Source organism: Protomyctophum bolini (assembly GCF_963924005.1).
Source record: "Protomyctophum bolini genome assembly, chromosome: 5".
NCBI lineage: Eukaryota > Metazoa > Chordata > Actinopteri > Myctophiformes > Myctophidae > Protomyctophum > Protomyctophum bolini.
Window position 1 is genome coordinate 35429938 of NC_137866.1, and position 14216 is coordinate 35444153.

General features: G+C 46.2%; 1 protein-coding gene across 6 annotated transcripts in view; it reads right to left on the reverse strand.

The window, feature by feature from the left end:
* The window catches only part of mtor (mechanistic target of rapamycin kinase), a 137891-nt gene that overhangs the window by 20145 nt on the left and 103530 nt on the right, over positions 1-14216 (reverse strand). For 5 of the 6 annotated variants that reach the window (XM_080762886.1, XM_080762887.1, XM_080762885.1 and 2 more), the window contains exons 38-40: positions 11149-11264; positions 2098-2215; positions 122-325 (exon numbers count right to left, since the gene is read on the reverse strand). In XM_080762886.1, the coding sequence (XP_080619012.1) occupies positions 122-325; positions 2098-2215; positions 11149-11264 (438 nt within the window). The remainder of the gene's footprint in view (positions 1-121; positions 326-2097; positions 2216-11148; positions 11265-14216) is intronic. The other variant, XM_080762883.1, reaches the window with a different exon arrangement.

Here is a 14216-nt window from a genome sequence, read left to right on the forward strand (position 1 = left end):
CTTTGTAAATTTGGATTATTATTAACAAAACCTACAGTAACCACTTCAGCCTATATTCTATATTTGGAGTACTTCTCCCCCGCCGCCGCCGCTGCTGCTTTCAGCACAAGCGGCGTCGTACCTCGTTCACCTTCTTGTTGAGCTGTCCGGGCGAGGGCACGGGGCTGTGGTCGGTGCTGTCCACCTCGCTGTCACTGTTGCTGGCCTCGCTGGTGGCGCTCGCACCGCTGCCGTGGCGGAGCTTCTTCTTCTCGTCGCGGCCCGTGTTCTGGTGCTTGTAGTGCAGCACCGCCTCGAAGTTCATCACTGCCCACGCGTGCCAGGCCTGGCGGAAAAGGGAAAGGTCACGCGCCGGTCGGAGGGAGGGCGAGTCAACTTTCTACAGTAATGGTCCACTTGGTTTCATTTTACACTACCGGTACACAAGAGTTAAATTACTATAGGGGTCTATTTGGTTACCAACTCTCCATCATTTATGTCCAAAACCCCGCTTCGAATGATATCCACCAATAATCACGAGTAGGTTACGAGTAGGTTACTTATCACCCGACTGCATGTATACTGGCTGTATGTATACATGTATACATACTGACTGCATGTATACTGGCAGTATGTATGTATGGATGTATACTGGCTGCCATTAGGAAACAGAAGTGAAATTACTGCCGCTGAAGTGAAAAAAATGTGAAACTGTGGCCGGTTAAGACTGATATGAGGTTAGGGGACTTACATGGCCGGTTAAGACTGATATGAGGTTGGGGGACTTACATGGCCGGTTAAGACTGATATGAGGTTGGGGGACTTACATGGCCGGTTAAGACTGATATGAGGTTAGGGGACTTACGTGGCCGGTTAAGACTGATATGAGGTTAGGGGACTTACATGGCCGGTTAAGACTGATATGAGGTTAGGGGACTTACATGGCCGGTTAAGACTGATATGAGGTTAGGGGACTTACATGGCCGGTTAAGACTGATATGAGGTTGGGGGACTTACATGGCCGGTTAAGACTGATATGAGGTTAGGGGACTTACGTGGCCGGTTAAGACTGATATGAGGTTAGGGGACTTACGTGGCCGGTTAAGACTGATATGAGGTTAGGGGACTTACATGGCCGGTTAAGACTGATATGAGGTTAGGGGACTTACATGGCCGGTTAAGACTGATATGAGGTTAGGGGACTTACATGGCCGGTTAAGACTGATATGAGGTTAGGGGACTTACGTGGCCGGTTAAGACTGATATGAGGTTAGGGGACTTACATGGCCGGTTAAGACTGATATGAGGTTAGGGGACTTACGTGGTTAAGACTAAGGTTAGGGTTATTTAGGGTTAGTAATAGTCGGACAACACGACCAACGGCACTTCGTACGTCTCCGCGTTTCTGCGTTGCCTAATCGCAGCCAGTAGGCCTGCTGGCTTGATTGCATTCAAGTGATAAGTAACCTACTGGAGATTATCGGTTGATATTCATAAGAATCCGCTGGTAAAAAAAGGTTGGGGTTGGGCGAGTCTTATTTCTACTGCATAAAGGGCAGGCAGTAATCACATATGATTATGATTATTCTTTTTTTTGGGGTTTGCCAATAATTGTCCAGTTAACTGAGGGGAAAGACAAGGTATCTCCTTGGGGGATTTTTTATTTTTCATTTTTCAGGGTCCAGACAGATGTTGTTCATGTTTGTTGCATTACGCAACCTGCTATTGAATGTTGAAAAGCTGGGAGGGGGAACAGAGGGATGAAGACCTTGGACATGAGGGAGGCACGCACAGTCTGCAGGCTCCACAAGAAAGTGGAGCCTGTTGTTTTGGGAGCCTGCCGTGTGGGTGAGAGGGTGTGCAGATGCTCTCCCCTCTTCCCGTCATGTTGTGCCTTTGAGGTCTTGGAAGGGACAATGATTATAAGAACGCTTTAATAATTGGAACACGCAAAACCATGCATGAATGCACACAACAGAGAAAATACCCTCGGTAGATGCCATAATATCATCTGATATTTGTGGATGTGGCGCGACCCTCATGCCCACCTGGGACTTTTCATGGCGGGACATACAGCGAGAGGTTCAGAGGTGGTAGTTGAGGCAGCGGGGGACTGACCTTGTACCAGTTGCGGTCGTGCTCAGTGGAGTGGCTGTAGTACTGCAGCACCTTGGGGATGGTGCTCTCGTTGATGCCCTGCAGGCTCAGCTGCCACTCGCCAAGCTTCAGAAAACATCTACACAGGGGGTGCAGAGACATACAACAGTTAACAGTAATCAGTTAACAGCTCCCAAGCTGTGTGCTGCTGAGGCATATATCGGTGACAAGTCTTGGGATATTATGACAACCATACATTATTGTCTCCACCAGGCCGAGGAGTTTTGCACTCCGTCCGTCTGTGTACAGCTAATCTCCGGCACAGTTGGCCCGGTAGATGTCAAACTTTGCACACACACTCCCTGGATGCCAACGACAAACCTCTGCCCCAAATTCTTCAGAACGGCTGGTTATAGCGCCACCATGAGACAGAGTTTCATATTTATACTGTACCTATAACTCCAGATTCTGCCCAAAAATACTGCAAAACGGTACACAGCATCTCTATATTAGTGTGATCAAGACGGATCTGTCAGATATTTCATATTCCATCCTAATTGGCTAAACATTGGCTTCCAAATTTGCAGGATTGGCCCGTTTTGAAGAAAAAGCCTGAAATCATGAACGAAGCGTGCAATTTACGTGAAAACTTTCATACACTTTTCTACTAGGCTGAGGAATAAATCCCACCCTTTTCACATTGGCTTATTATAGCGGCACCAGGAAGCCACAATAACCTGACCTGGCCTGGCCTGGTGGAGACCTGTGCTCCGAGGAGCACTTTTTGTAGTTATTGTAATGTATATACTATAAAAAACTATATTCATTCAACTATATTAATAAATACAAATTATTTTATGTTAAATTTTTTGCTACTTTTTAATGCATATTTAAAAAGCAAATTGATTGGAAAAGTCTAGTCTCTGGAGAAAAGATTGAGTGAAAATGTAAAACATTTGTTTATATGTGGCTAAAGTGAATAGCAGCATAACCTAAGAAAAGCATAATGTGTAGACTTACAGAAAATAATGAAAATACTGTAACAGACAGACCCTAAAGCACAACAGCTAATACGGCTGAATTAAAACAAGACACAACCTAATAATAGTGTGGTTTCCCTGTGGAATTGAAAAGGCTTCCAGACAGTTAATTAAATTAATTGTCAGTTAAATGGCTAGCAGGCTTGAATTCCCAATTTCCCATACATATAATAGCCTACATCTTAAAATGTAAATTGAAATCTTTTTTTTGCAGAAGTGGGATAATTGCTTTCTTCCATCGTTTCACGCTGGACTCCAGTGACATGCCTAATATCCTGAAAAATGCCTACACACATCACCAATAAATGTGCTAAAATGAGCTGCTCTGTGTGCAAATGTGGCTGAGCTAGGACAGGCGTAGCAGCAGTGTAAATAGAGTAGGCACGCTGTGATTGGACTACTTTTGTGGGGGACATAAAAAAAGACCCTCCCTTTCCTAGACGGCTGGCTTGATTCGGCGCCACGTCGTCAACAAGAAAACAAAAAAAACATCTTGCTATTAGTGTTCCCAAATAAATCAAACAATTATTGCTTGCGGCACAAGTGCATTTAGAGTTTGACTAATTAGCTGGGCTACATCAATATTTATCAAACCACATGTTAACAGTGCAGAAGCTAAGGACGAAAAAGTATCCCTCTGCAAAGATCCATCCACAGAGTGATGTGAATGAATATTAAAAAATATTTTTTTTCCAGGCCAAAGGCTTGTCTCTTTAGTAAAAAGAAAGTCAATAATTCTGTGGTTTGTAAGAAGACACCTTGTGACGGGTTCCACAAGCAATACAGATGCAGCGTTAAAACCACACTTCTGCCGGCATGGCTAATAGGAGGGAAGAGCTGGCACCGACACCACGCCTGGATTTCTACTTGGTTGCGTGGTGTCACCACCAAAAATAGCAGATCTACAAGGTCACAGTGAGTCTATCTTTGGTGCACGACACCTGTGTGCAAGTATAGTATAACTCAGTCTTCACGGCACTGCAAGGCAGCCCATTCATCTTTTTGCGTTGGTTTGGTTAAAAAAGCAGACACAAGCTCACAGTGTGCCACTTCGTGTCATGCTGCGTGCTATTTTGGAACATTTTTTTTTTGTTGAACACTAATGGATGAACAAATCTTCAAGGGGTCCCTTCCTGGCGCAAAACATTGTGAGATTGGCGTTGTTATGGCTGAATTTCTGACACTAAACGCATGAGACATCAACTTCCCTTGTAGATCTTTATTTGACGTGCACTCAGTATACACGGATGCCACTGGCTCGCAGGCCGGTCCTCCCAAGAAGCATAAGCCATTCAATCACAGAGCTATACTTTATATACAGTCTTAGCCCCACCCACAAGGTGGACCAAAATGAGAGCAGACAGGATGGGGAGGTGAGTAAGCAAAGGACCATTTGTTTACACACAAAGGAAGAGGAAGGGGGGGGGGGGGGGGGGGGAACGGAACAGGTGAGACGGGAAGGGGGGGGAACTTGCTCTCCCAACATGGACAGGAAGAGACGGGGGTTGTGAGGTGGAGGTGTGGAGAGGGTCTAAGCCAAATGTTCACAGCATGGTTCAGTGTTCCAATGCTCTCACAGGATGTTTAGGTTGTCTAGACGAACCTAGTGTATTCAATGAGCTTCAAATGAGCTTTGATGATGGAAATTCCTCGTCAAATCCTTCCTCTTGTTAATTAAAACAACAGCTTAATTAAACAATAATTTGAATTTTCCATCAATATCAAAATAATACATCATAATACATTTGAACAAAATACATTGTAAGCATGGTTTAAGCAGCTGCGTCAATGCGATTTTTTTGTTGAACTTTGTGCTTCTTTCCTAGCAATTGTAGCAATTTGTTGAACTTTGTGCTTCTTTCCTAGCAATTGTAGCAATACTTTCCATAAAGTTCTGTGCGGTGTCTTTGTCCCCACATTTCTCATAGAGTCGTCTCAAATGCTGTAAGTCTCTCTTCATGCGGGCTTGAGTATTGAACTGTCCTTTTCAGTGTCAGCACTCATTCTGGGTGACACACCTCACACAGTCACAGACATGCATTTCATTTGCATACCATCCCCACAGAATGAGTAGAGTCAACAAACTCACTCAAGGAAAACATTTACTTGTAAATTAGATTTACATTACTTTCTCATACCTATTCACACAGAAAAGTGAAAAATAGAAATGAGATATAGACAAACTACACATACTCCTCTATTTTTTTTTTTTTTTTTTTTTTTTTAGACTGACTTAGGGCACTCAATCACTAGCTCATTTACATCTATGCAACAGTGCCAGTCGTTTCGTCCCTAAGGTCAACTCACTTACATGGAGACTATATATTTGACTAATAAGAAAATCCTGTAGGCTTCTGATAGGGGTGTGTGTGTGTGTGTGTTGTTGAGGCGGTGGGCAAGTCACATGCTGCTAGTTTTTAGCAGACTTCCGAAAAGTGTCTTTCCATTTCCATTTCACCTTATTTTTCTTTCCATCGGGATCGGAAAATAAAGGCATCTTTCTGGCCTTAGATTTAAGGAATGGAGGCGTGAACCTCTCCTTTCCTGCCAACTCTGACAGTGCGTGTAAAAACTTACGGAACGCTGCCGGTACTTTGGTCATCCTCTCCTTCATTTGTTGGCCTGCCGGAATCCTCTCTGGGCGTATGAGTGTGCACTCCTCTCCCACCGCCTGTTGATTCTTGACACCCTCGACGTCCGTCGCTGCTTTGACGATTAGGGTTGTGTAGGTAGGCTCCAGGGCCTCCGAAGGAGATGTCCCCTTGTTCTCAACGTCTGTCGCTGGCTTGTCTCTGGTCCCGAACTGCTCAGCAGGAGCCTCCGTCTTTGTAGTCAGGAGCCTTCCTGCGCTGTGCACAGGAGATGTCCCCTTGTCGTTGACGTCTGTCGCTGGCTGCTCTGCTCCTGCTGGTTTTGGTTCCGTTCTCCCCACCTCGATGTCAGACGATTTCCTCTTGGTTGAAGGCTGTGGACCGTCCGCGTGGGCTCCTGCAGGCACCGTCTCCTCTCCGTCTGGGCATTGACTGGCTTGTATGTAGCCCAGGTCGAGAGTCAGTGCCTGCTGTGAAGACAAAGGAGATTTCTGAGGAGCCAGTGGTCTGCTCTGTGTCCTTGGAAGTTCTTCTATATGATTTCCCAGTTGTCTCTTCCTCCATCCACACTGAAAATACTTTTTTGTGGCGGTCAGATTTGTCTTTACTGACTTTTTCTTACTAATTTTCTTCTCATATTTTGCAACCATCTCTTTCTTTTCTGTGGCCGCCGGGGCACTTTTTTTATTCCCCATAATGAAATACTGTCAGCTTGACGTTCTTTTCTTTACTTTAAAGCAAGCACTGTATCTTTATGTCATTCTGTGACTTATGCCAACAGTGAAACAAGGTGTCTTTGTGCTTTCAACTTAAAGGTCTCTTTTCTTTACTTAATGCAAAACACTGTATCGTTATGTTATTCTTTATGTTTGTTACAACAAGGTTTAACAAGGTGTCTTTGTGTTTAATGCAAGGTAATGCAAGCACGGTACTTTATGTTGTTTTAAAACAAGGTTCTTTGTGCTACTTGACTTAATGCAAAACAAGGTCTCTCTTTATGTTTTACAAACTTGACGTCTCTTTTCTTTCTTTTCTTTCCACTAGGCTAGACTTATACAATAGGAGATAGGTTTTGCAAAATATGAGAATTAGCACTTCAATTGTCTGTAGTCTGGAATGTTCTCACCGTTTCAGTGTAGCCACAGGTTTTTTTAAATCCAGGCGTTGAAACTCCATAGATGCAGACTCTTCTGTAGATCTGTCCTTTGGAGCCGTTTCGTTGAGATCTGTCCTTTTGGAGCCGTTTATCTTCCGGAGTTTCAGACGACACAGGACCCCACTTCTCGACACCAAACTGATATGGCAGAATTTCTGACACTAAACGCGTGAGACCAAGTTCCCTTTGTAGACCTTTATTTAACGTGCACTCAGTATACACGGATGCCACTGGCTCGCAGGCCGGTCCTCCCAAGAAGCATAACATAACAATCACAGAGTTATACCTTATATACAGTCTTAGTCCCACCCACAAGGCGGACCAGAATGAGAGCAGACAGGATGGGGAGGTGAATACGCAAAGGACCATTTGTTTACACACAAAGGAAGAGGAAGAGGGGGGGGGGGGGGGGGGTGGGACGGAACAGGTGAGAAGGGAAGGGGGGGGGAACTTGCTCTCCCAACATGGACAGGAAGAGACGGGGGTTGTGAGGTGGAGCTGTGGAGAGGATCTAAGTGACAACCGCCAAATGTTGCCTCTCACAGGATGTCAGGTTGTCTAGACGAACCTAGTGTATTCAATGAGCTTCAAATGAGCTTTGATGATGGAAATTCCTCGTCAGCGTCTGCGGCCCAACATGTACTGTATCAATTTGATGGTCCTTGGCACGAAAAGGTTTAAGAAGTACTGATTTAGAAGGCATGTGTAGGACCGGCCTCAGGTCTAAAGGGGTTAAGAAAGAAAGAGAGAGAGAGTATGATGATGATAGGAGACTGGGATATCATATAGGGCATTTATTAAAGACATGATTACCAAAGGCAACAGTGCGTTGAGCTACTGAAAGATGTAGAGATCAGGCACTGCACAGGGTCATTTAATTATCCTCACTGCCATACCCATACCCCCACCCGCCCCACCCTATTCCACCAGGCCTGGATCTGGGGTCATGTGGAAACGTGCAGTGGGGGTGCTGGTTCTTAGCTCCATCCATCACGCTAAACGACGCAGGCACTTAAGTCAAACACTCCAACCAGCCACGTTTGTCTGGAGCGGAGAGACAAGCAGTCGGGGTGAGAACACAGAGGTTGGACCGAGGAGCTGGCGAGGGCCGCCATTCATCAGCTGCGGTCTGCAGCACGCCCATTTTCGGCTGTCCCGCACCGCTATGGTTTACGTAAGTTTCTGCTGAGTGTTTCACCATGTGAGCGCTGTACAGTAAGCGTTGATGAACGATGATGAATGTTTGGGAGCTGGGGGGTACATTATGTTTGTGTGTACAGTGGAGGAGGAGGGGAGCAATAGGCCTGTGTGGTGGTCTGTAAGGGGCAATTGAGGGGGGGTCCGTAGGCCTGTATGTTTAAGTGCACAGGGGATGGGACTGGAGGCCTATACTGTACAGTATGTTCGTCTGTAGTCTGTACAGGGAACGGGGGGGGGGGGGGTTCAGTAGATACAGTATGTACTGTAGGCGTGTACAGGGGAAGCAGCCTGATCACATAAAAAAATCTAGGAAAGCGTGGATTTTCTCTCTGTGCAAATAAAAATTGTGTGCGTGTCTGTGTGCGTGAGTATGTGTGCGTGAGTATGTGTGCGTGAGTATGTGTGTGTGAGAGAGAGAGAGTGTGTGGACCAGGTGTGCACCATTCCACTCTGTCGACCTGTATTCCAGAAAGTGTGTCAGCACGTCTGGTTCTTCTGACAAAGATTATACAGGTATGTGTGTGTGTCTGTGTCCCCCTAAACATGCATTCCTCAGCCAGACAGTGTCCCCTGTTTACAGAAATACTTAAAATGCTGGCGTCATGCTTGCTGCTTGTCCCATATGATTAAATTAGAAGGCATGATGGCCTGTACAGTACAGTACAGTAGTGTGTGTGTGTGTGTGTGTGTGTGTGTGTGTGTGTGTGTGTGTGTGTGTGTGTGTGTGTGTGTGTGTGTGTGTGTGTGTGTGTGTGTGTGTGTGTGTGTGTGTGTGTGTGTGTGTGTGTGTGTGAATGCCTGATTTATGTACTGTTATTTGCTGTCTGATGCTTACATTTATACTCTGTTAATCACAACACCAGATGCTTTTGAAGGACATCTGGTGATATTCACGAATCACAACACATACGGCTGTGTGACATGTTGTGAGCTTGGCCTGTTTCGGAGAGTGACATTAGCCTGTCACAATTATCATCATAATAATCACCTGATTGCAATTATTTTAGTTAATCGCAATAATGTTTCCATAATTGTGGGGAACATTTCCATCCATCTGTATAAAAACAGCTAGATTAAATTAATGGAAATGTCACGATATTTCCATCTTATTTGCAAGGCGTCGTCCACAGTCCTTTAATCACTATCAACCTGGCAACCCTATTTTGGGCATTTCGAGCAACATTGTTCATAAATGTTCAAATCTACGTCTACGACGTGTTGCGAATGCAAAATCTTTTTTAAAGAATACAATATTAAGTCTATGGCCTGTTTTGGACATGGTACATGATTCGTTTTGATTATTGGTACCGGTCATTGTCTATCATTTGTTTGTGTTCCACTAATATGCTTTGTATAATTAAAAAAACCCACAATTAAATCATTAACCACAATTCTTTGTAGGACAACTAATTGTCAACAAACTGTCATGATCGTGACAGCCTTAGTGACAACATCGTATGACGGAGCATATATTAGGCATACGGAATGTTTGTCTACAATCACGGAGACAAAAGGCAGCTTTGCATCTTTTTGTTTATCGTCAGTTGCTTGGCCACTGAGTGATGGACTACAGTATGATGACAGGATTCTGTCCAGCTGTGGCAACAGTTAACGTCCCGTCCCGTCCCACCCAAAAAAATGGCCCTGGGTGATTTGAGTTTTTTTAAATTATCTCGCAGACTGGAGAGGTGATTTGAATTTTGACCTCGGAGGGGAGAGCTTACCACAGTAAATATTTTTATGAGCCTGCAGAGCGTGCAAACAACTTCCACAGGCTTTGAAGTCTTTTAGCGAAAACTTATGCAAATAGAAAAACTTTCCATTTTATAATTACCCCCCCCCCCCCCCACACACACACACACAGACACACACACTGAACAGAACTGAACATGATGCCGCGTCTACAAGATGTTCATTCCGTTGTGTATGAACTCTACGAGTTCCTAATATGCATGTCAGGTACTTGTCCACATGACTGAGATGTTTAAACGTTTTGTTTTGACTACCGTCTCGTGCTGCCTGTCATTCCTAATATGGGTGGTGATGATAGCAGGAAGATGCCAGCTCTGTGCCAGGAGGGTGCCCGACTGAAAGAAACGCCACCCATGGCAGGGCCGTGAGTGCAGGTGCAGACATTCAAATTACATACCAGAGCAGCACCTGGTCTGTGTTACCTGTAGGCACGGTGCCATGTTTGGTTGGTGATAAGAACTTGGATACAATGCGGGCAATTGTGCCGACTTGTGTGTGTGTGTGTGAGAGAGAGAGAGAGAGAGAGAGAGAGAGAGAGAGAGAGAGACAGAGACAGAGAGAGAGAGAGAGAGAGAGAGAGAGAGAGAGAGAGAGAGAGAGAGAGAGAGAGAGAGAACATGACGAGCTTTGGAAAGAGAAGAAGGGATATAAAGGGCTGTGGTCATGGAAAAGCAGCTGAACGTTCTGTACATGACCCGTCTTGTTTATAATTGGAGGGCAGAGAATGAGGCTACTTTTTCCCTGCATCAACTTGTGTTGTTGCATTTTCACCGTCCTATCAGAGCGGCTGTATGGACGACCCCTGCACTCCGTATGACCCGCTGGCCTCGTTTAGTCCTGGTAAACATGACTAACCATACATTTACCATAATCACTTAAAATCTACATACATTGTTGAACAGAGTACCCCTCTATACCTACGTCTGCTCATTCTGTCACATCAAATCTCACCATGCATCGCAGCAACACGTTGTGAGGTTTTAGATTGGCTATTTGTTCACCCCAGAATAGGGACGCTAGGGTTCATGCAGTTAACTTCCCTTAATTTTTTTTTTTACGCTCAAACAAGAGCCAAACAAAACTCGAACGGCGCGGCGGAGCTTATCATTGTATCCAGAAAGGACTGAACACGTGTGTGTGAGTGTGTGTGTGTGTGTGTGGGGGGGGGGTTCTTTAAAAGCATCTGGTGATGTGATCAACCCCAAATGTTTCTTTTTCCCCCCCCTTTTCGGTTTCTTTCGATTTCCAAGGGTCTTGCGCATGGGGTTGAATGCTGAATCGGTAGCAGTGCAGCATGGCTGGCTGGCTGTGGGGAAGCAAGCAGGGGTCTGACCTGGCCATGAGTTTGTGGAGCTCCTGTTTGTGCTGCTGGTCCTCGGCTGCGATGGCGTGCTGCGCCTGCTGCTGCATCCCCTGGACAAAGTGCTGCATGTGCTGGAAGGCGTCGATCTGCATGGGACGGAGGACGAGCACAGAACCCTGGGTGAACAACACATTATTACCCAACTGGCCGGAGAACATTCCAACAGAACAGAGTACAGAACTCTACACGGCATTGGTTCCCAAGCACCGGGTTGGACCCCTTTGTGGGTCGCGGACACAGTTGTATGGGTCCCTTTTTTTTGGTTTCCTATATTTTGTTTTGAATTATTATTAACATTCACAAAAAAATAATAAAAATAATAAAAAAAAAATTCCAGTAATTTCAAGAAGAAATAAACGAAAAATCGAAGCAATTCCATTTACTTTACAAGTATTTAAGAAGTAGTGAAAATAGCCCATCTACAAGCTCACAACGCCGGCGCAAAGCGACGTGTTGTGTGCTTGTGGATCTGCTATTTTCAGTAGTTCGGAAACATCTCATTTCTCTTTTGGGTCACTGGCTAAAAAGTTTGGGAACCACTGTTCTACAGCAGGGGTTCTCAACCCGTGGGTCGCGAGTCTCGCGACCCCTCAGGGGTTATCATACTCGGGGGGTATCATAAATATATCATTTATGATATATGTTCAGTTTGTGTTGGTGGTGGGGAGGGGGGAGAGACATGGCCAAAGCATTCCTGGCGGTCCCCAGCCAAAAACGTTGAGAACCGCTGCTCTACAGTACAAGCTCACAATGAGCCAGGCCAGTTTGTGGATCAGCTATTTGTGTCATCCGATGAAGTATACCGTACTACAGTAGTGCTTACTGTATGTGGTTAAGATCACCCCTCATGCCTTCATACGATATTCAAACATTTATATCATAAGGGACTTTCTAATCTAAACCAGTGGTTCCCAAACTTTTTCATGTCAAGGACCCCCAAAATGATACTCATTAGCCCGCGGACCCCCATTTGAAAAGATATGCCAGGGACCCCAAATAAGAGAAGATTTTCACGGCTCTAGCAGTGATTCTCACCCTGTTTAATTTCAAAGACCCCCCAGTTTGACTTCACGCTATCCAGTGAGCACATGGACACTGGACTTCACGCTATCCAGTGAGCACATGGACACTGGACTTCACGCTATCCAGTGAGCACATGGACACTGGACTTCACGCTGTCCAGTGAGCACATGGACACTGGACTTCACGCTGTCCAGTGAGCACATGGACACTGGACTTCACGCTGTCCAGTGAGCACATGGACACTGGACTTCACGCTGTCCAGTGAGCACATGGACACTGGACTTCACGCTGTCCAGTGAGCACATGGACACTGGACTTCACGCTGTCCAGTGAGCACATGGACACTGGACTTCACGCTGTCCAGTGAGCACATGGACACTGGACTTCACGCTGTCCAGTGAGCACATGGACACTGGACTTCACGCTATCCAGTGAGCACATGGACTTCACGCTATCCAGTGAGCACATGGACACTGGACTTCACGCTATCCAGTGAGCACATGGACTTCACGCTATCCAGTGAGCACATGGACACTGGACTTCACGCTGTCCAGTGAGCACATGGACTTCACGCTATCCAGTGAGCACATGGACACTGGACTTCACGCTATCCAGTGAGCACATGGACTACACGCTGTCCAGTGAGCACATGGACTTCACGCTGTCCAGTGAGCACATGGACTACACGCTGTCCAGTGAGCACATGGACTTCACGCTGTCCAGTGAGCACATGGACTTCACACTATCCAGTGAGCACATGGACACTGGACTTCACGCTGTCCAGTGAGCACATGGACTACACGCTGTCCAGTGAGCACATGGACTTCACGCTGTCCAGTGAGCACATGGACTTCACACTATCCAGTGAGCACATGACTATATGACTGATGGTGTGACACTTTCTTGGTGGAAATAAACCACCCAAAAAAAAACAACTGCTGAAGAATTTGAGCGGCTCCAGTTACTCGTCCAGAGGCGCGTACGTGCGGGGTCCGTACATCAAGAGGACAGAGGAGCTACAGTACGTCGGCGCGGCTATGTTTCTATAGTGTAACGAATCCCCCGCAGTGGCAAGAAATGACGAGTGACCTTTCATGTGCCAGCAGGACTTGAGAACGGAGACGCCCTGCTGTTCCAAAACACTTCTGCAAAGATGGGGATGGGACCTCTTCTGGCTCTGGGGGTGTGTGTGTGCACGTGTGTGTGTGTGTGCGTGTGCATGTACGTGTGTGTGCGTGTGTGTGTGTGTGTATGTGTAAGTGTGTTTGTGTGCACGTGTGTGTGTACGCATGCGTGTGTGTGTGTGTGTGTGTGTATGTGTAAGTGTGTGTGTGTGACACATTCCTGCTTTGTGAGCGGTACAGCTGGTCTCCAGCAGCAGCAGACATACCGCACTCACGCTCACACTTACCTAAGTCTCTGTCAGACACTTCCCTAATGAGCTCCTGCTCTCTCTGTGAGCCACAACCCTGGCTACTTGACGTCTGCTGGAGAGTGCCACTGCATGTGTGTGTGTGTGTGTGTGCGCGCGTGCATGTCGGGGGGGGGGGGGTAAAATGTCTGCAGGGTCAGGGAAAAAGGGGAGGAGCGTGGGGGATCGAACCCCCTGCTGGCATGGCGGCGTGCGGTCTCCGCCACGAGACAGGAGTGACGTTATTCGTTTTTTCCCCCTTTCCTGTGTTTGACAGCCCGCCCCTCTCCTACTCGTCTTCCATCACAGTCCATTTTCAAACACAAGCGTATCGAACCAATAAAACCTCTTTAACCACCGACACCTCAAATAGCCCATCTACAAGCTCACAGCGTGCCACTTGTAGATGGCCTATTTCCGCTGCACCACACCGGTGTACAGACTGTATAATTATGTAAGCATTTGGCCTAGGCTATTTTTGACAATTTGTACCTAAAATGCCCATAATACGGACGGAGGGTTGAAATTGATTAAGGAAGACCCACTGGTATAAATTGATCAGGAAGACGAAGACCCGCAAGCTTAGAGTATATATTAATAGAGA